Source organism: Cetorhinus maximus, chromosome 9 (genome assembly GCF_964194155.1).
Source record: "Cetorhinus maximus chromosome 9, sCetMax3.hap1.1, whole genome shotgun sequence".
NCBI lineage: Eukaryota > Metazoa > Chordata > Chondrichthyes > Lamniformes > Cetorhinidae > Cetorhinus > Cetorhinus maximus.
The window spans coordinates 122,874,508-122,895,519 of record NC_135887.1 but is presented as its reverse complement, the minus strand read 5'-3'; the positions used below and the strand labels follow the sequence as shown (position 1 = coordinate 122,895,519).

At 41.1% G+C, this 21,012-nt stretch overlaps 1 protein-coding gene across 1 annotated transcript in view; it reads left to right on the top strand.

The window, feature by feature from the left end:
* The window catches only part of ano1a (anoctamin 1, calcium activated chloride channel a), a 228,890-nt gene that overhangs the window by 135,975 nt on the left and 71,903 nt on the right, over window positions 1–21,012 (top strand). Inside the window, exons 13-16 of the mRNA XM_078549492.1 lie at window positions 14,603–14,685; window positions 14,809–14,820; window positions 16,267–16,341; window positions 17,086–17,163. Of these exons, the coding sequence (XP_078405618.1) occupies window positions 14,603–14,685; window positions 14,809–14,820; window positions 16,267–16,341; window positions 17,086–17,163 (248 nt within the window). The remainder of the gene's footprint in view (window positions 1–14,602; window positions 14,686–14,808; window positions 14,821–16,266; window positions 16,342–17,085; window positions 17,164–21,012) is intronic.

The window sequence follows — 21,012 nt, the reverse complement described above, 5'->3', positions numbered from 1 at the left end:
TATGTGGATGCAATCTGTCTGGACCAGGGATTTTATCTTCAGAGTTTGATTAGATTATGTAATATTTCTCCCCTTTAAATGTGGTTATATCATCATTTCCCGTCTCCCCTTCTAATGTTTTCATGTCCAGTTGGTGCTAAATGCAGGAGCAAAATAATTATTTAACATTTCTACCATTTCTCTATCCCTGCCTATGATTTTATCCTGACTATCCCTGATGGCCCTATTTCCATCCTGACTTTGCTTTTTTTTTATTGAAATCTCCTCTGCACACCCTTCCTAAAGTGTGGTGACCAGAACTGGATGCAATATTCTAGTTGTGGTCTAACCAGAGGTTTAGAAAGGTACAGCATAACTTTCCGGCTTTTATACTCAATACCTCTGCATTCCTAGAGGTTTTGTGCATCAACGCACAGTTGGCAATCCCATATACAGTAGAAACACTGGTATAGACCCATTGGTGCGAATGGATGCATTGTGTTATAGAATCTAGATAAATGTTGTTCTTTTGGTCTTAGCACTTACACCGTTTTTTCCAGGTCTTTCTTTGCCCCTCTGTTCACCTTTTGTAAGATGTTTCTGAAGATACATGTCTTGGTGCTGAAAGGCCTCTTCTCCTTTCACCCTGGAGAATTTGTACATGTCATTTATGGAGCTTTATCCCGCTTTTAATATGTCTACTGATCCACTTATGGACATATTTGTTTAATCTGAGTTTGTTGATTTTAGGAATGAGATTGCCCTGAATGCTCAAGAAGTAAAACTTGTCCAGTTGAGTTGCCGTGGTGATTGAAAGTTACAAGCTATTTTTTCTTTTTAAAAAAAACAAGCACACAGGACAACTGGAATGTTCTTACCATGTTGGTAATCCAAAAGTTATTTGTTTCAGGCTTGTTTTAATGGTGGAAAAATAATGACGTGTTAACAACGCTTGCCATTATTAATCTACAAATCTGCCAACAAGCTCAGGCAGTTTAAAAGGTGCATTGTGAGTTGTTAATCTTTAGAAATTTTTTTTAAAAGATTTTCATGGATTGCGGGCATTGCTGGCAAGGCCAAACTTTGTTGCCCATCCCTAATTGCCCTTGAGAAGGTAGTGGTAAGCTGCCCATCTGGTGAAGGTACACCCACGTTGCTGTTAGGGAGGGAATTCCGGGATTTTGAAGCAGCGACAGTGAAGGACCAGTGATATATTTCCAAGTCAGGATGGTGTGTGGCTTGGAGGGGAACTTTCAGATGATGTTCCCATGCGTCTGCTGGCCTTGTCCTTCTAGGTGATAGAGGTTGCAGATTTGAAAGGTGCTGTCAAAGGAACCTTGGGAAGTTGTTGCAGTGCATTTGGTATATGGTACACTGTAGTGGAGGGAAGTGAATTTTTAAGTTATTGGGTATGGTGCCGATCAAGCAGGCTGCTTTGTCTTGGTTGGTGTTGAGCTTCTTGAGTGTTGGTGGAGCTGCACTCTACGAACATACAAACATACGACTTAAGAGCAGGAATAGGCCATTCGGTCCTTCGAGCCTGCTCTGCCATTCAAAAAGATCATGACTGATCTGATTGTGGCCTCAACTCCACTTTCCTTCCTTGCCCCTATACTCTTGGTCCCTTGTCAATCAGCAATCTGTCCAATTTAGCCTTAAAAATATTCAGTGATCCAGCCTCCACAACTCTGGGTAAGACGGTTCCACAGACTCTCAACCCTCAAGAGAAATTATTTCTCCTCATTTCAGTCTTAAATGGGAGACCCCTTATTTTTAAACTGTGTCCTCTAGCACTAGTCTCTCCTACAAGGGGAAACATCCTTTCAGCATCCACCCTGTCAAGACCCCTCATGATCTTGAATGTTTCAATAAGACCACCTCTCGTTGTTCCAAACTCCAATGGGTACAGACCCAACCTTTCCTCTTAGGATAACCCCCTCATTCCAGGAATAAATCCAAGGACTCATCCAAGCAAGCGGAGAGTATTCCGTCAAATCCCTGACTTGTGCCTTGTAGATGGTGGACAGGTTTTGGGGAGCCAGGAGGTGAGTTACTCACGGCAGAAGAGCATGCAGGAAAATATCTGACTGGACAACCCTGAAATGGCTGTTCCAATGTCCATTATGTTGAAATCTGAATTTCAATGCACTGCACTTGGTAGACAACTGTTTGATGTAGAATATGTAACTCTATCTGATTTTTATGTTCCAAAACTAACATTGTATTTTCTATGCCATGGTGCTGAAGTAATCCTGTACACCATCAGATATGCAGCCAACATTTTCTCTCTGTTCTTGGTCTGCAGTCAGCCCTCTCAGCAATACTAAGATCCCATGTTACTGTTCAGAATAGCAATTGAGTTGAATGGCAATGGTCTGTCTGATGGTATGTAGAATTATTTCAACAACATAACAAAATAAAACTCATTGCTTCCAAGGACCATGCACAATCTATCATATCAGGGACTCGATAACAGCGCATCAATTCTCCCGGGAGAAATTATTTTCATGTAAATATTCCCTGATTCCCAAAGGTAATTAAAAACATTTCCAGGATTTATAGCCATACCATGCATTGCCATTATTCATTCTTGGCTGACTGCCCTTCACCTCTTATTCCTGCCAGCCACCCTCCCGCTCCAGCCACAGCAAAATCCATGGCCTGAACTGCTAGGAAACAATAGTATCTATTCTACCATCTACCTCTAGAGGACGCTGTATATGTCCATTGCACTTGGATATTTTAACTGATGGGTGCTTTGGCCTGGTAACAATGAAGAAATCTCCTTTTTTGAGATACTGTATTTATGAGGCCTTGAGTACTATGAGACCTTATTCCATTCGATTTTAGTAAAAAGTGGCATTTCCTATGTCGGCCCTTATTGGAAAAGGGGGAACAAAAGCTTCACTTACTGTGGTTTTTTTGAGTGGACAACCTTAATCAGCTACTTAACACCATTCGGCAAACTAATGCAAAGGCATGTAATGTTGGAAATGGTTTGAAATAGAACATCCCTTATTTATGTACTTCTATATAATTATTTGTCCAAACGAATTGGATCATTTGTTTGGAAAGTGAATTTATAAGAGAGAAATTTCATTTTGTACACTGTCTTTCACATATCTAGGGAGAACCCCAGTGAAGTACTTTTTCTATTTGAAGCGTAATTGTGTTGTAATGGTAGAAAACAAAAGTGGTTTACATTTTAAGAAAAAAATCAGAAAAATGTTTGCTTAGCCACAATGTAATAATTTTACAACTCTACTGAAAGAAACATTTAGTGCAAATGCTAGGGGTGAGAATTTGAGATTCAATTTTTTTTTGTTTCATCTTCAGTTTGGTGCAGTTTAAGGCTGAATCAAGACTGTATCATGGTATCACTACTGAAACAATGAAGGGCATTCTCGTCACCATTAGGTTGATGGTCATTGAATGGGCAATCATTATATAATAACCAGTGATATAATAACAACTGAACACTAGATGAATATAAACTCAATCTCCCCTGCCCATCCAGAAGACCATAAAAACATGGCTGATGGCTCCCCACAAGATCCTAGTACCAGCTGGGATAAACCTTCCATTCTGAGTAAATGTTGGCTAATACGTAACCTATTATTCATGTGTGGCTAATTGGGAGAACAAATGGGACTAATTACATTAAGTTAGTAACTAAAATGTGTCAGCCAATCATTGAACATAATGTGATCTTAATACTCTTACCCACACTATGTGCATGTGCACTTTAATTTGTTTGTTGATAAAATGGTAAGACAAAATGCAGTGATTTTTTTTTTTGTTTTATTTCATTGGTTATTAGAGATGCTAGATGTTAAACGAACATACAAGTGAAGTGTATGTTTTTTTTTGCTAACAATATTGCAATGAAATGGTTATCACCATAGCCACTCCTGTCCACAATTTCTATTGGTCAACACAAACAAGCTTTAATTATCCCTTCAGGTGGTGTCTTGACTGGTAAGAATTTATTTTACTGATACCCAATCTGCAAGATTAAAATAACTCTGAGCAACAGAGCACCTGAACTTGTGCACAAAACAAAGTCGCACATTTGACCCAATTACATCAAACTATAATGCCCACTGTCACAGCTTTGCAACTATTTAAGTTGGAATGTTGGCCTCAGCTCCAGAATGGACAGTGAATACCCGCATGCACAAGAAAACTGGTCACCTAGCAGGTGCATGCTAGAGCACAGAAAGAGGCAATGCAGACAATTAGTCCTACTTCCTTGCTCTCTCCCTATAGCCTTTGAGTTGTTTTACTTACAAGTATTTACCTAATGCCATTTTGAATGTTACTAATGGATATACTTTCATCGCCCTGGTAGACTCTGCATTCTGGATCATAACCAAGATCTGCGTTTTTTTTTTCAAATTTCCTCGTGTGTCCTCTAGTTCTTTTTCCAATGGAAACAGTTTCTTTTTATTCAGTCTCTCCAAACTGTTTGTGATTCTGAAAGGCATGTTTAATGTTAGACTTGTTGGAATAATGTAATACTAAGTTAGGAGAGAATAAGGAGCGTGGACTAGTGAAAAGTTGGAAGACATTTTTGAAAGTAAATCTTTTTCCAAATATTTACTATAATTAATATTCCAGTTGCTACTTCTGTCCTCAGAACTGTGAGGAAGACAGTGTAGAACTTCAAAAGAACAACGTTGGTGGAATAGGTGGGTAGGTGGCAGGCACAGTTCCACATGGAGAAATGTGAGGTGATACATTTTTGGTAAGAAGAGCACAGAGAGACAGCGTAAAATCAAAGGGTACTACTCGAAAGAGGGTGCAAGAGCATAGGGACCTGGATGTATATGTGCAAAAGCCATTACAGGTGGCAGGACAGTTTGAGAGTTTAATAAAACATATGGTATCCTGGGCTTTATTAATAGGGGAATAGAGCACAAGCGCAAGGAGGTTATGTTGAACTTGTATAAGACACTAGTTAGACCTCAGCTGAAGTATTACGTTCATTTCTGGCCATTGCATTTTAGGAAGAATGTGAAGGCATTGGAGAGAATACAAAAGAGGTTTGAGAATGGTTCCAGGGATGAGAAACTTCAGTTATTAAGATAGATTGGAGAAGTTGGGACTCTTTTCTTTGGAGAAAAGAAGGTTGAGAGGAGATTTGATAGAACTATTCAAAATCATGAGGGGTCTGGACAGGGTAGATGGGGAGAAACTGTTTGTTCCCACGCGCGAAAGGATCGAGAATGAGAGAGCACAGATTTAAAGTAATTGGCAAAAGAAACAAAAGTGACATGAGAAAAAAACTTTTTTACATACCATGTGGTTAGGGTCTGGAATGCACTGCCTGAGAGTATGGTGGAGGCAGGTTCAATTGAGGCATTCAAGAGCAAATTGGATGATTATTTGAAAAGAAGCAATCTGCAGGGTTACAGGGGGAAGGCAGGAGAATAACACGAGGAGCTGCTCATTCGGAGAGCCAGTGCAGACGTGATGGGCTGAATGGCCGCCTCCTATGTTGTAACGATTCTGTGATATTTAAGATAAGCTGGTCCAGGGAGCACAGAATTTTCTTTTGTGCTCACTAGGTGTCAAGCCAGGAGGAGAAAAACACATGTTTTTTTTAATCATTTTTTTTTTAATTGCAGGTAGCATTCATCTATCCAATGCTTGTTGGATTCACTGCACTCTCCACTGTGGCATAACTTTCTTTGATTTCCTGCATTCCACAAGATCTGTTTTGTCACTGTCTCTAGGTTAAGTGGGTTCACTTAATATGGCAAGAAATACAACCGAAATATGTTTAATTTTGACATGCAGAATGTGAAAAATAATTTCCAAACCATTTACCTGAATTGACTTACTTTCTTTGGAGCGAGGGCACATTCCATTGATCTAACGAAACAAGATTGTACCAATCATTTTCCATATCTAACATATAGAAGGGAATGAAAATGCATCCCATTTTCCTGATGTATAAGAAGTCTGAATGTATATCATTCAGTATTTCTGGACCGATGGAATCTCCTAACATCCAAATGGTCAGGAAGAAGCCACCAGCATTTCTGTTGCAAGCAAATTAATAACAACGAGAAAAAAAAAACGGGGCTGTTGTACACTCAACCAGATGCTCCGGCAGAAAAATATTTTGTGCAGACGTTCTTGTTGTGCTTGTTTTGCTTGTCTAGGCTAGCCTTTTTATTACTCTGTGGACTGCCTCCCTGTTCCCTTGTGCACTTGTCCAACTATTTGGCATATATTTGCAGAACATCTGTGTCCAAACATTCGTTGAAAGATGTAGCATTATCTTGCTCCTTCTCCCTGTGCAGTGTGCCTGATACCTGACTGAGCTGTAGTTTGCTGTGGGATTCCCATTTTTTTTAAGAAAATAACTTTTCCCTTTGGAAAATGTACCTCAAGGAGCCTCCCTAATTGGGGGAAACCATCGTGTTTACGCTCATCCAGTGTATTACTTATCACTACACGCGCTATAATATAAAGTATTTGCTTTTGTAGGGCAATTCCATGATCTTGTCCAGGAGCTGTCAACTTGTGAGAGAGAAATGCCTCTAGAAAACAATTAGTTGGACAACATCAAAATGAAATGCTACACTTGATCTCCTTTTCTCTTCCCATCCTCACTTTCCACCAGCTAATGCTTCCTGTTCCAATTATTCCCCCTCACACGTGTTTCCCATGTGGATAAGCAAGCAAGTGCATTCAATGCTCTCCTAGGAGATCAGATGCTACTTCTGGGAGAGTGGTTCTTTTTCCCCTCTACAGAATGTAAAATATGATTCATTTTCCTCAGCAACAAGTTATTTGACCTAACCTTCTGGCTATGCGATTGTCTAAACATTTTTTGAACTAGAGATTTAGATTATTGCATTCTGGAGATTCCAAACTGGCATGTGCATATTTACCCATCATATAACCTTCATATTCCTTACTTCCTTTTACAAAGCTGCCTCTGACCTATACACTAAATATACAAGCATCAGTGCTATCAAGTCTCCAAGACCTCATTACTAAGATCCCCCCCTACTGCTCTGTGCAGGTAACAACTGTGGCTGGGAATGGTATTGAGGTTGAGTCCACATGGAAGTGGGCATGTCTGTGTTTGCATTGCTGCCCTGTACATAAGTTCCCGTGACATCAGGCGGGACCAGCAGAGCTACAAAAATGATTTTACAGCAACTGAGCAGGTGAAACCATTCGCTGTTGTTCCTTCCACCTTCTGCAAGTGAAGTAGATGCTGCAGCATCAGCAAGAGAACTGGCCTACAATGAAGGACCACTTCTGAGGAACATTTTCAGATAAATCTGCCTTATTTAACACAACATGCTACAGATTTTGTTTTTTTTGCTTTCCTTTTCCTTTTACTTTTTCTTTGGCTGTTGGAGCCTCTGGTGAAGCAAGCAGTTATTTATTTTTCCCTAGTTGCCTTGAGAATGTGGTGAAAGGGCCTTTATCTGAAAGCGTGCGTTTTGATTTTACCAAGTGACTTACTAGGCCACGTTAAAGGCTAGTTGGAAGTCAACCACATTGGTGTGACGGTCATATATATCAACCAGACTAGGTAAAGATGGCAGGGTCTCCTTCCTGAAGGGCATTTGGCTAACCACCTAGGTTTTTGCATTAATCCAGCTGTTCCACGGACACTTTTATTGATGCAAGGTTTTACTTTCTTACTTTTCTCTTTGGTTTTAAACTGAATTCAAATGTGTGGGCTGCTATGGCAGGATTTGATTACATTCTCCAGGGTCTCTGGATTTACTGGAACAGTAAAGTGGCGAATGTTCTTCCAAACCTTAAATAAGAAATATATGAAAGCTGAAGTGTTGAAGTGTTTCCGGTCTCCAGTTGCAGGAGTAGGACGGTTAAAGTGGGACAGGGCATGTTTATAGTTGAAATAAATTGTTAGTGGGTTTGTTATGAGCTTGTAGCTCCACATGTACGCAATGCCATTTTATCCTTGAAAACCAACCTGTGACTCTCCATAAGATATAAATTAAATATTAAATCAGTGAAGTTTTGGTAAAAGTAGTAAATTTAAAGAAGCAAGATATTTAGGAATAGAATAGTGGGAAGAGAGAGTTTGTTTAACTGTAATATGCTTAATCTGCATCTCCCTCACAAAGTATTCCTAGCCTTCTACTGGGTTTACGAAGTAGAATCAATTTGACAAAGTAAAGCAGCTGTATTCTCTTACAATCAAAATTGAAATATAGACCTCCTCATCACATCGTAGAAGTGTAAATCCACTTAATTTAGCTTTGTGTCAAACCTAGAGCACAAATTACGTGTGTCCACATGATCGTTAAGTCATCGGTATTGTAGCACTGAACATTGAGTTGTATTAAAGTACTGCCGGCAGCACACGAGGGAATTCCCTGAAAGCCACAACCACGAAAGCTGGCCCTATTCGGGTCAGGCTGTAGAAAAACGGCAATTGATCTTTCAGGCCTAAGATCCTCAGGATAGGAACGTTTTTATTCGTTGCGATGTGTGTGTTGCTGGCAAGGCTAACATTTATTGTCCATCTCTAATTGCCCTTGTGAAAGGTGGTGGTGAGCCATCTTCTTGAACTACTGCAGTTCATAGGTACATTCACAGTGCTTTTTGCAAGAAATTTCCAGGATTTTGACCCAGCAGCAATGAAAGATATAGTTCCAAGTTGGGATTGTGTGACTTAACAGGGGGGAAACTTGCAGGTGGTGGTGTCCCCATGTGTCTGTAACCCTTGTTCTTCTAGGTGGTTGAGGTTGTAGGTTTGGAATGCTTCTACCTGGCTATTCAATTGTTTGGTGTTCAATTATGCATGTCTTGTCAACTGCTCGCTGTGTTGTTGGCCAAGGCTGTGTGTACAGTTACAAAAACTGAAACCAAGCAAAAGCATGGTGGTGTCGCAGGAGCTTTGGTGAGGTGCTGTATCGTGTAAATGGTACATACTGTTGCCACTGTGTGTTGGTGGCGGATGGGGTGTGGATCGTAGGCTGCTTCGTTCTGGATGGTGTCCAGCTCCTTGAGTGTAGTTGGAGCAAGTATTCCATCACACTCCTTCCTTGTGCCTTGAAGATGGTGGACAGGCTTTTGGGAAACAGGAGGTGAGTTAGTTGCTGCAGGTAGATGCAGATTGTATCAGTATCAAAGGAGGTATAGATAGAAAAGAATGCATAATAAACTGGCAAGACGGAACAGGCTCCAGGGATCATTAGAGCCCGGTGAAAGAAAAACAGGAGTTGTCCACCAATTGTGCAGGCTATTTCACCCGTGAGGCTCCTGTGGAATGCCCTTCCACTGTATCCCTCCAACCATCACTACCACCCTCTCAGCACCCACCTGAAAATGCCAATGCATTCCTCCCAAGTGCGAACATATACTGCCAGAGAGAAAATAAGAGGTATAGTTAATGTCTGACATTAAAGTCAGTGCCAAGGCCTGAGCTCCTGTTCCTTGAGCTTCATTGGAACAATGCAGGATAGTACAGGCAGAGGTCAGAGTGTGACAGCAAATGATAGGGAGCTTGGGGTAATGGCTGGGGACAAAAGAGTTGCTTGCCTAATCGGATTTCCTTTGACTGTTAGTGTTAGAAATTATAATTGTATTCTTATGAACTGACTCATTGTTTGGCCACAAATTTAGAAAATCTCGCCCTTCAGTTCCAGGAAAGCACCACCTAAGTTAGTCATTGAGTCTTACTCTGCTCAGAAGTTTAAAAATAGCTCTTGATGTCATGTGTACATGAGCCATGACAGCAGTATTGTTTCGGTTCTGTGTTATAATAATTGGCAGTTATGTAGTCAGAAATAGAATGTCACATCAGGTATTCCTATTGCTTTTCCCAGGAGATTCAGCAGTGTAAAGAGGCTGATTTGAGGATAGCTTACATAAGATAATGGACTGTTAGCAAAATAAATAGTTTTGATGCATGGCTGGTAGTAGAAAGTTTGACTGGCATTGTGCAATGATTGTTAAATATTATCAAAATAGGGCTCCTACTAGTTTAAAAAAATTAAACAATGAGGATACACTTTTTGTACAGAGGCTTTTTGATTAATTGGTTGTTTATAGCCTACACTTTTCAATCCATTAATCTATAGGTGCAGGACGGGTTGTTTGAAGCGTAGGAACATAGGAATTACGAAACAAAAATAAAGATTTGAAATTCTCATTGTTCATCTGCGACTATCCTAGTAGTCACATGATACAACAGTGACTGAGTTGTTGACTAATCATGGCAATCAATCTCCATTAATTATTCTGAAATAGACCCAGACAAGAGTTAAAGCATATCCATCCACGGCGAAGAGCTTTGGGAACCATAGAACAAAGTCACCTGTTCCTTTCAAGCAGACTACGTTTATCATGTCATGTTTCAAATTACTCATATACTGCGCCCCAAAATATTAATTTCTGAAAGTATTGTCTACGAGGAAACAAAAACCATTGAAAAGTGCTGTGCTCTCCATTGCAGATACTATTACATTCTTCTATTTGTCTAACTAAGAAGAAAGGAACTTGCATTTATATACTGTCCTCAGGAGCTCCCAAAAAGCTTCATTGGCAGTTAATGACTTCTGACCTGTTGGTCATTGTTGCATTGTGTTTTAGACACATGCAGCAGCCAATTTGTACACAAACATCACAAACAGGAATTTAAGCACAAAGTAATATTTATTAAGCTAGAATTGATTGGCATATCCAATCACCTGGAAGTACAAAATTGGCAAGGCTTGGTCTCTACTTTGACATCCTTAACATTTTGAAGGGAATGCTATGTACCTGATCTAACTGTGAAATTAGGCCAATGGAAATGGCCTTAAACAGGAAGTTTCTGATCTGGACTAGTATTCCAATCAACAATCATTAAGGTTGGACTTCATCCCAGTTCAGCCCAAGTCTGATATTTATTGTCACACAATGCAACTCTTTGGCATCAGGTCATAAACTTGGTTTGATGACAGCTTAGATAACAAAGCGGAGAACAGGATACCATCATTATACACCAAGATGAAAAGTCCTGTGTCAACAGCTAACCAGAGTTACATCTGTAAAATTGGGTCCAAATTTGCAGATCCTCAGACGGATTCTGAAAGCAGGTAAAAGAAAATTTCCAAATTGAGGTCAATTCTGTTATCCTTCAACTTTGGACCCATGTGTGTAAAATGGACATCATTACTGAAAATGCATGAATGCTATATTTAAGTATCAAAATTCTCACCCAAGTAGAGACAGCTTAGCCATAAATAAATTTGACTGTCTTCTTCAAAAGTATTGGCCGTAATAATCAGTTTTCTTGTGCTTCAGTCAAGGAATTAGCTGCTTGCCTGATTCATCCATCTATAATGTAGTTGTCCACTGCAGTATTGGTATTTCTAAATAACAAGCAGTGAGCATCGTGCTTGAATTCAAGAAGGAATCAAGGTTGGATCATGGTGCCAATGTTGTCAAAGCTTATGGAAATTATAATGAAGAGAAACTTGTATAGAATTTCCTTTGATAAATGAGAGGCCCCTTCTTGGATTAATAGCTAGAGGAACTCCGTAGAGCTTTGTTCAGAGTATTGTGATGTTTAAACATTGCCATAGATTTTTTAAAAATTCTAATGGCTCTGTGTGGGCAGATCACCCACTATCAGAGGGATATTTCGAGGGATATGGTTCTGTAAATAGATGTAAGTAATTGTGAAATTATGCATATTGGAAAGTGAGATGTGTCCGCATTGAAGAGAGCAGGAGTTTGGAGTGTATTGGTTCATTAATAACTTTCATTATCTGTTAAAAGCATTTTTTTTTATAGATGTGCCCAATTATTGGTTCAATAGACCTGCCTGTTCCTATTGGTTGAATCTGAGATTTTGATGCCAGAGAGAAACTGGTGATTAAGAATCCATACTTCCTAAAATAACGCAATATTCACATAAGTGGCATATTGGCTAAAATAGTGTTGTCTAATACACTTGTGACATGAGAGAAATCCATGACAGACATGGTAAATTGATGCTGTTCCTTTTTTGAACCACACAATACTGAGTTGTGTCAAAGTTGCAGCAGTGGGTATGAGTATCATTTGTTAGATCACTATTTGTTGTCCATCCCTTATTAAGCAAGGTAGAATCAACCATATTACTGTTTGAAAGGAGCCACATATCAGTCAGCCCGCGACTCTGCTTAACCGAATATAGTTTGCTGCTTTTCTAGTGACCTGGAAGCTGAAGGGTTACTTGCTCAATGAAACAAGAAAAATAGTCTGTCTCTTATTACCACCTCTGTTCCTGTTCTCTCTGGGTGCAGCGAAACAACGATACATTTGGACCTGCTGGACTGCTCTGTGCAGCACTGTGAAAGCAGGGCCAGTTTGCAGAGAGACAGCAATTTCACTGCTCTCAATTTTCTTGGCAATCTAGTGGCACGGGATTGCAACTGAAGATCTTGGTTTTGTTTAGTTGGTAATTGGTATTTTTAGCAAAACAGCTGAGGTGTATGTGGGGTGAACAGCACTGCATGGTTGCCAATGAGGGTTGAAAAGTGCAGCAAACTGGGGTGGTGCAGCAACATCCAAATGTGATCAGCCCACATCTTAATAAACTGTCAATGATCAATCGAAAGGAATAGGGCACTAATGGCATTAAAGGAGAGATTACAGGAAGTTGGCCATGAGCCAAAGGCCTATTCAATGAGGAGAATCTTCTCCCTGGCGGGCCCGTCAGGAGTGGGCGTGGGGCCGATCGCCGCCCACAATCGGCTGCGCGCTGCCATTTTACACCAATTAAGGCCGGCCCAGCGTGACGTGTACCCGGAAGCGCTCAGCGCTACCTGTGCAGCCGGAGGTCGGTGGGGAGGAGAGAGTCGGGGCCTGCGCTCTTTCACACATGCGTGCGAAAGAGCACAGAAATTTCCCTGAGGCTCATGTTTATGGAGTGTGGAAAAGACATTTATTTAATTATTAAGCCCTTCATGAACCCTCATTCCCGCCCATGGATGAGTTTTCATGAAAAATGGGAAGGCTGCCTGGGCTCTTCGCCTGCCCACCAACCTGAAGGTTGGACGGGCAGCCCTGTTAATTTGGTTAATTGCTGTATTAATGGCCGTAACAGGTCTTTGACAGTTCAGGTGCGTAGCCAACTCCGGACGCCAAACGAAAGATTGGAGTGACATCGGGACACACGCCCAATGTCACCGCGTATTGTTTTACACGTCGGTGTGCGGGGCCCACCCCCGCACGCCGAACAGCAAATGCTGGCCAATGTATTCAGAAATAGTAGGTAACCAAGTGTAAGCAAACAAGAGCCAGAGCACAGAAGCCAATGCGTAAGAGATTTGCCGATTCTTTTCCTTCCCCAAGTGTCGCCATTTCTGATAAAATAGAGACAGTTTACTCTTGAAATGTAATTTTTTGAAATAAACTGGAACACACTGTCAGAAATGGAGCCCTTCAGTTAACAGATTGCCATCACTACCACCTTTTAAGACTGTTTACATCAGGCTTGCTTTTTGGAACAGTTGGGATTGCAAACCCTTTTGAAGATGCTCTTCTGGCTCTAGTGGTGCATATGCTGGTCTTGAGTGCTGATAGTTTAAAGTCCCAAACTTATTTTCAAAAGATTATGCATTTTTATGCGCACTCAATGTATTTGAGTGTAAACTAGGGGGTCGCTGTTTTAAATTAAGGAGTCACCCATTTAAAACAGATGAGGTGAAATTTTTTCACTCAGAAGGTCATGAGTCTTTGGAACTCTCTTCCTGAAAAGGTGATGGAAGCAGAGCCTTTGAATATTTTTAAGGCAGAGGTAGATAGATTCTTGGTAAGCAAGGGGGTGTTTGGTTATCGGCGGTAGGTGGGATGCAGATTTCAGGTTACTATCAGATCAGCCACGATCTTATTAAATGGTGGAGCAGGCTCGAAGGGCTGAATGGCCTACTCCTCATTCGTAAGTCTTGTCATGTGGCGACTATGGTGACCTGACTGCCACAGGTTTGGCAAACATCGAAGTCCTATTGGGCAACACAAGGCCAGAAGAAAAACTTCTATCTAAAAATCAACCTTGCTTATGGAAATTGGAGTGAGCAGGAGTTAGCTCTATCTCTATCCAGACTGAGATATTTCCAATTGTATGTATATTGGAATGATACAAGTGATTTAAAAATCTTGTGGATGGTCGGTGTCATAGAGATGGAAGTGGATTATCTTGGTAATGGGTCCGAAGCTCATCTTGTGGTCAAAACTGGCACCAAGGTTGCCAAAGGTCTGCTTCAGCCTCAGACATTTTCCAATTTGGAGTAGGTGGCTAGGGAACAGCATTTGTGATGAGAACCAAAGGCTGTGGCTTCTGCTTTATATTGAGAGTATAGCTATAATATGAATACGCACGGAGTTAGCCCATCCAAAATGTTTCCATTTCTTCTGAAAATACTTCAAATGTCATGATACTGACCCCAGAAAATCTCCTCAATTTTTCCATTTGAAGGCAATATTCTTATCACTGAAACTCATGTGCCAAGAGGAGAGGGAACCATGCAATAATGATTTTAAACTCTTCTTTACAAAAATGACTTCAACTTATTAACAATCCTTTGTATTTTTAAAATTTATTTCTGAGAAAGAGCAGTATTTTAATAGAGGACAATTTTGCTTCCAGCTGCCATGTTTTTGGAACACTGGAAAAGATGCCAAATGAGGCTCATATACAAATGGGATCTTACCGGATTTGAAGAGGAGGAGGTTAGCCTGCAAAAAATGTTTTCTAAAAAAATCCTTAACTCTGTATTAAATAAACTATCTTTTGTCACTATTTTTTGCAGTTTAATAATACTTGTTTCTTCTTCTGTTGCTGACTGCCTGAAGGAACGATTAAAGGTTGGAAATTTTTAAAATTAAATACTGTATATCTTTTACAAGCTTGCCTAATTATGCTTCTGTAGACTTGTATGAAGGGTGGGGGTGGGGAGAGCTAGTGGTGGGGGCAGGAATTTAATCCAATGCATTTTTAAGCTTTTGTGCTTTTGCTGTTCTTTCTATGTAGGAAAATATAGTACTTTGTGTAATTGGTAAGAATTCTTTTAATGTTGAGCTCTTTACCTTCCAGAGTGAGAGAATCTTTCCTGTGGGCCACTCAATTGGGTGACTTATCTGACATTGGGATCGCAGGACTATAATGATGACAATATTATGTTAATTAGAAACTGGGGGACCTGGTGGTGCTAATTGCTGCTCAGTTATGATTTCTCCTTGTCAGATTTTTAACAAGCTATCCAATAAAAAGTACAGCACTGAAACAGCTGGAAACATGTTTTGGGTGGGGGGGTGGTGGGCTTTCATTTCGCCACTTTTTTTGTATCCTCTTGTCATTGCTGCCTTGGAGACATATTCCTTTCCCGTCCAATTGGTGATCTATGCACCCTCTTAGCATCAGATAGAAAAAATATTTGAATAAGCTCTTCTGCCAGTGTAGATGATAACTGCAGCAAGCTCTCCCACATAACCACAGCAAGAATTGCGTCCCCCTCACTTCTAGTAATTTCAGAATCTGAATTATGAATTTCAGCATCCAGTTCATGACCCGAGCTTTATTTGATGTTTTCTCTCTCGTATGTACGTGCCTTTGGATCATAGGTATTGGTGCAATTGGTGTCACACCTTTTAGAAGGTTGTTTTCCAGTTAGCAATTCCCAATAGGAAAAAAAACAGTTCGGACCAGTACTCTTATTTCCCAGCTTTACTGGGGTTCCATTTTAAGGTATATAATACCAGTTCGGACCAGTATCCTTATTTCCCAGTTTTTACTGTTTTTTTTCATTCGGAGAGGAGTTTTTTTTTAAAAAACAGACATGAGCCTTCTGTAAGTGGCATTTTCTGGCAGTAAAACGGAGGTTATTGCTTCGTGTCAACAAACCAAAGGCAATAGGTGAAAATGTATAGAACAGTGGATGCTGTATAAATTTTGGGCAGCAACTGGTAAATGTTATGGCTTTCTAACAAAAAATTATGTAAACTGAGAGTCATCCTTTGCTGCTTGACCATATTTCGAGTGTCACCAAAGGCAATTCTAAATTGGTGAGCTTCAATGAAAGGAACACTTTTTGCTGGTTCATCCCAGTATAGTTTGAGCCATTGTGATGGCTCTTGTGCCTGGTCCAAAAAAAATAAGGGTTGGTTCTAGTAATGATTTAATGGCAGGTGAAGGCTGGGGTAAAGAGAAATGGCCATAATTTTAGTAATTTTTTTTTATATAGCTTTCACTTCAATGTTTCTTTCAATTTGTATATGCTAAGAGATTTTTCCCTTGTCTTTGGAAATGCATAGGATCATCCACGGCCTGAATATGAGGCCAGGGTTCTGACTAAAGTTTTGAAGCAAGAACTTCAAAAGAAGGAAGAGGTATGGGTGAACTTTCAATACAATTAAACCTTGCATTTTATCTTTAGACTTGGTGAAATATTTTTTACAAAGGCAAGCTTGAAAAATGCCAGAGCTTTTGTGTTCACTATTTTCATTGATTTATGTAATTATTTTCCAAGACACATTCATGTAGTTACTATAGTTGTAAATTAATAATTATGCTTTATTTAATAACTTGATACTCTAGGACAGGTTGGTACAGTCTATTGTAACATTGTACTTCCACATCTGAGATTAGGGTTCGAATCCCATCCAGCCTGTTGAATTGAACACCTTCTCCCTGGCTGCATCATAAAGTGAGACCGGCTGGCTCAACCCAGCGTGAAACTGCCTATTATTGTTGACCTTACAGAGATCTCTCACTGATGGCTACTTAGGTAAAGGGGAAAATCTACTCTTGTTAAACTTGAGATGCATTTCTTGGTTTGGGGCAATGACATGTTGTCAGAAGAAAGTGGATGGAGCTTCACTGTTCATCTGACACGTTTTATACTAGGCCTGAAGGAGCTTGATGCTAATGCTGGGTTTAAAAATGAATTTCAAAATTTCACCACCTTGGGTCCAAGAGGAAAGCTTCCCCCCTCCCTTCCCCCTTCCATTCCCCTTTCAAAAAAGTTTAATAGTTTAAATAGCTTGACATTGGATCCCTTTGTCAGTCTGTGATAATGCTGTGTGACTGAATTTAACACTGCCTATGTGGTCCTTTTCTCTGCCTGACCTCAGAAGTCATCGGAAGCAGTGGAAGAACAGCCAAACAAATGGAAAAACAGAGTTTGGTCTGCCATGGCCGGGGTGAAATTGGTACTAACTGAATATAAGGCTTCTTATTTTTTTTTCAAGTTTGTTCAGAAAGACATGGGGCCAAGGTCGTTTATTTAAAAGGATAAATAAAAGTGCCATTCATTGCAGTAAAATATATTGGTTAATGTCAGCTGCTATTACAATCACTATGTAATTTCATCAAACAACTCTTGCAGGTTCAGTTTACTGTCGATAAGAAGATAAGAAAACAGTTTGCCCTGTAAGGGTTATTGGTTTCAAGTGCTTCCTATTAGGATCACCAACATCTTCAAGGGGTATTGGTTTGGCTCACCTCCCTCAGCTGCTGGCTCACGACCATGAGTGTTCCATTTGTAATAAAGCTTTGTTAAATTAAATTAAATGTTTGTTCCATAAACAAGTGAGTGAAGCATTTGTACCAAAATTTACCTAAATTTTGAAGGAGCATAATCACATTTGAAGTGCCAGTCTTTCTCAACAAGCTACTTGTTTTTATTTTTTGAAACTTTTTCACTTTGTTAAATGTATCTGATAGTCGGTAATACAGCGCATTCAGAATGGCTGTGCATGCAAGTAATCGTATAGACACCTTTTAATTCAGTTTTGTTCCCAGTCACCTTAGTTTGGTTGCCACCGCGCATGTGATTAGTGATCATTGTGCACCATGTGACGTGATTTGTGATGCTTGACTAGCAGTAGCTTAATATGTTGTAGCAGTAGTCACTCAGGGACTTAAGTGTGCTAAGCTTCTAGTTTTGAAGTTTGTCCTTATTTAATGCCACACATTGGTCATATGAAACAGCTTGAATTTGCATGTACCTGGTGAGGACCTGAAACAAAACTGCAATCGTGTAATTGCCAAGCTCAGTGGAAAGTGTAAGAGAAAGGTGTCCCACTATTTAAATGGGAGGTGATGGCAGCAATTTATTAGCAAACGTGGAGTGCAGGACTTGCAAAGTGGGTACCTTCGTTCATTTAATTCACTATTGTGGCGATGTTTGTACTTCAGGTTCACCTGAAATAGGGTTAAACCCATCTTTGCTTGGTCTTGTGGAAGAAACAGAGTAAAGTGCCTTGATATTTCTTTCTGCAACAATTAATACATTTGCAAAGTGAGTGTGTAATTGTCAAATTAACTTAAATCCAATATCACTAAATGTGAGGTGATGCATTTTGATAAGAAGAATAAGGCAGCTAAATGCTGCTTGAATAATAAGAATCTAAATGAGGGAGAGTATGTATGGGTACAGATATATAAATCACTAAAAGTAGTGGCACAGATTAATGAGGCCATTAAAAAAACAGACAAAACATTGGAATTCATTTCTGAAGGGATAGAATTGAAAAGCAGGGTAGTCATATTAAACCTGTATGGAATCTTGGCTAGACTGCTCTTGAAGAGCTATGAAAATTTCATTCTCCATACTATAAAAAGATATCGAGGCACTGGAGAAGATGCAAAAAATTTACAATGATGACACCAGAACTGAGAGAGATTATAAGTATCAGGCAAGATTGAACAGGCTGGGGCTATTCTCTCTAGAAAAGATCAAGCTAAAGAGTCATCTAATACAAGTCTTTAAGATAATATCTATAGTTGATGTGGAAAAATATTATGCTCCCTCTTGTAGCTACATGCTACAAATACAGGATGGCCACTAATGAATCCAATAGGGAATTCAAGAGAAATGTCTTGACCCAAAGTGTGGCGAGAATGTAGAATGTGCTGCTTTAAGGAAAAGTTGAGGCAGACAGCATGATGCATCAAAAGGGAAGCTGGATAAACAGTTAGGGGTGAAAGGAATAGTAGGTTATTCTGATGGGATTAGATGACAATGGTCAGGGTTTTTAGGATAGTGGAATTTCCGAGGAGTTGGTGACTAATGCATCCCCGCTAATACTGGCTGCCACACAGTCATTTAACACTCAGAGTGTTAATTGACTGGAAGTGGGACTCCCACCCCTCAGTACAAAAGAAATCCCACCTCAAGCAGTCCCCGGAGTCTAAGTCCTGGGGTCAAGGACCAGGTGGTTGTAGGGGTCTCAGGGCAGGGAGAGAAGGTGAGTTTCAGGAGAGTGGGCAGGGGAGGGGTGGGGGTGTCGGTAGAGAGGTTAGGAGGAGAGGGATCATCCGCAAGGTGAAGACCTTGTGTGGGGAGTGTGCCTGATGTTGAAAGCAGGCTGTTGATGGAGGCGCCCAACTGCCCCCCTCCCTCCCAATCCCTTCCCGCCTGAGGCCTGAGCAGTGTCACTTTTTGGGCTTCCCCTGACCCTAAACTGGGAAACTGCCCTTAAGTGGTCATTAATTGCCCACTTAAGGGCTTCAACTGGGGCTAGGGTGAGCGGGCAGGCCTAGGCCTCACCTGTGTCTCCATAAAATTACAGAGAGGTCTGGATGGGCGGGAGCTCTGTGGGAAGGCCATTAGAGGAATTGTACATGCCCCCACACCTGTAAACCCACTGGTGGGTGGGGGGTGGGGGGGGGGGGGGCGCGGAATGTAAGGCTCAAGCCAGTGAGTGAGAGGAGGATTTTGTGGAGTATGACACCAGCATACATCAGTTGTCCTGATTCTGTGCTGTAGGTTGGATGCGATGCCTCTTCCTGCAGCACTTTGCCTAGTTGGTTGAATGAGATGAAGAATTGATGGATAATTCGAATGTACAAGGGCACGAGCATCCTTACCGAAAACAGCAGCAGGGAGGGAGAGAAACTAGCAAAGAAGGGTGGTCAATGGGCAACTACTTGTTCCATCTCTGACTGTCAGGGTGAGGCCTATGCTTTCCTACCAGGTGACCTCAAATATACGTCTAGACTATCCCACCCCCAGCTGAAGGAAAAACTGGTACAGCAGCTGGCACCAAGGGCAATTCAAGGATGGAAAACTTTGGGTGGAATCTTGTGCCTCCCCCGGGGTGAGTTTGGCAGGAGGGTGGTGAGTATGGACCCTGCCACCTTCCTGCCTCCTCACTGATTTAAATCCAGACCAAAAGGCCTATGGATGGCCTACCTTCCCTGCCACCAATTGAGGCCCTTAAGTGAGCAATTAATACCCACTTAAAAATGCCCACTTGTGCCTTATCTCACCGCCTCTGTTTTTAACCCAGCAACAGGTCAGGGACTTGCCATGAGAGGAGCATGACGAGCAAATCCTGGCATGTTTGCTTTGGGTTCCCGGGTTAGGGGGTGGTGGGGGGCATGGGGGAGATCCTTTATTCAAAGGAGCTCGGTGTCTGATCGAGGGACCCAGCATCAGGCAGAGGGAGTCAACTGAGAGCCAGCTCCCTGCCCTTGCAGCCAACCCCCTCCTTCCATCCCTTTTTCTGCTATCACTCACCTGTACCTGGGTCCCCCCTCGATCTGAGGCCTCAGGTGGGTGTAATACTGGCAGCAGCCACCACCTCACTGGTGGCGTAGCTGAGTGCAAAAGAACTGCCAGCCTCTGACCAGCAGCTCTTGGTAGGCGGGACTTTTTGCCCCTGGGTCCTTGATCCTGGTAGGAAGGCCCGCCACTGGCCTGTTAAGTGCCTGAGTGGCACAAGATGCGGCGAGCCTTCCCGAAAAGAGGAGACATTGGGGTCTTACCAGTCCTCTAGCCAGCAACTGAGACTCCCCGTTGCCTCCATAAGATTACACCTTTTGTGTGCATAGGCTGGTCAGCTTAAGTGAAAAGAGCTTTGAATGAACCAATCTTGGTCACTCGCTTATTTCAAAGCAATCATGCTTCAAACTTTGGGGTACAAGCCTTTATCACGCCAAAGGATAAGCAATAAGTAACCAATCTAGCAGATTCAATACAGGTTTTTATTCTCCAGTTTCTTGAGTTGCACTTCACCGTCTTAACTCTAGGTAAAAATCCATGAACTTGAATG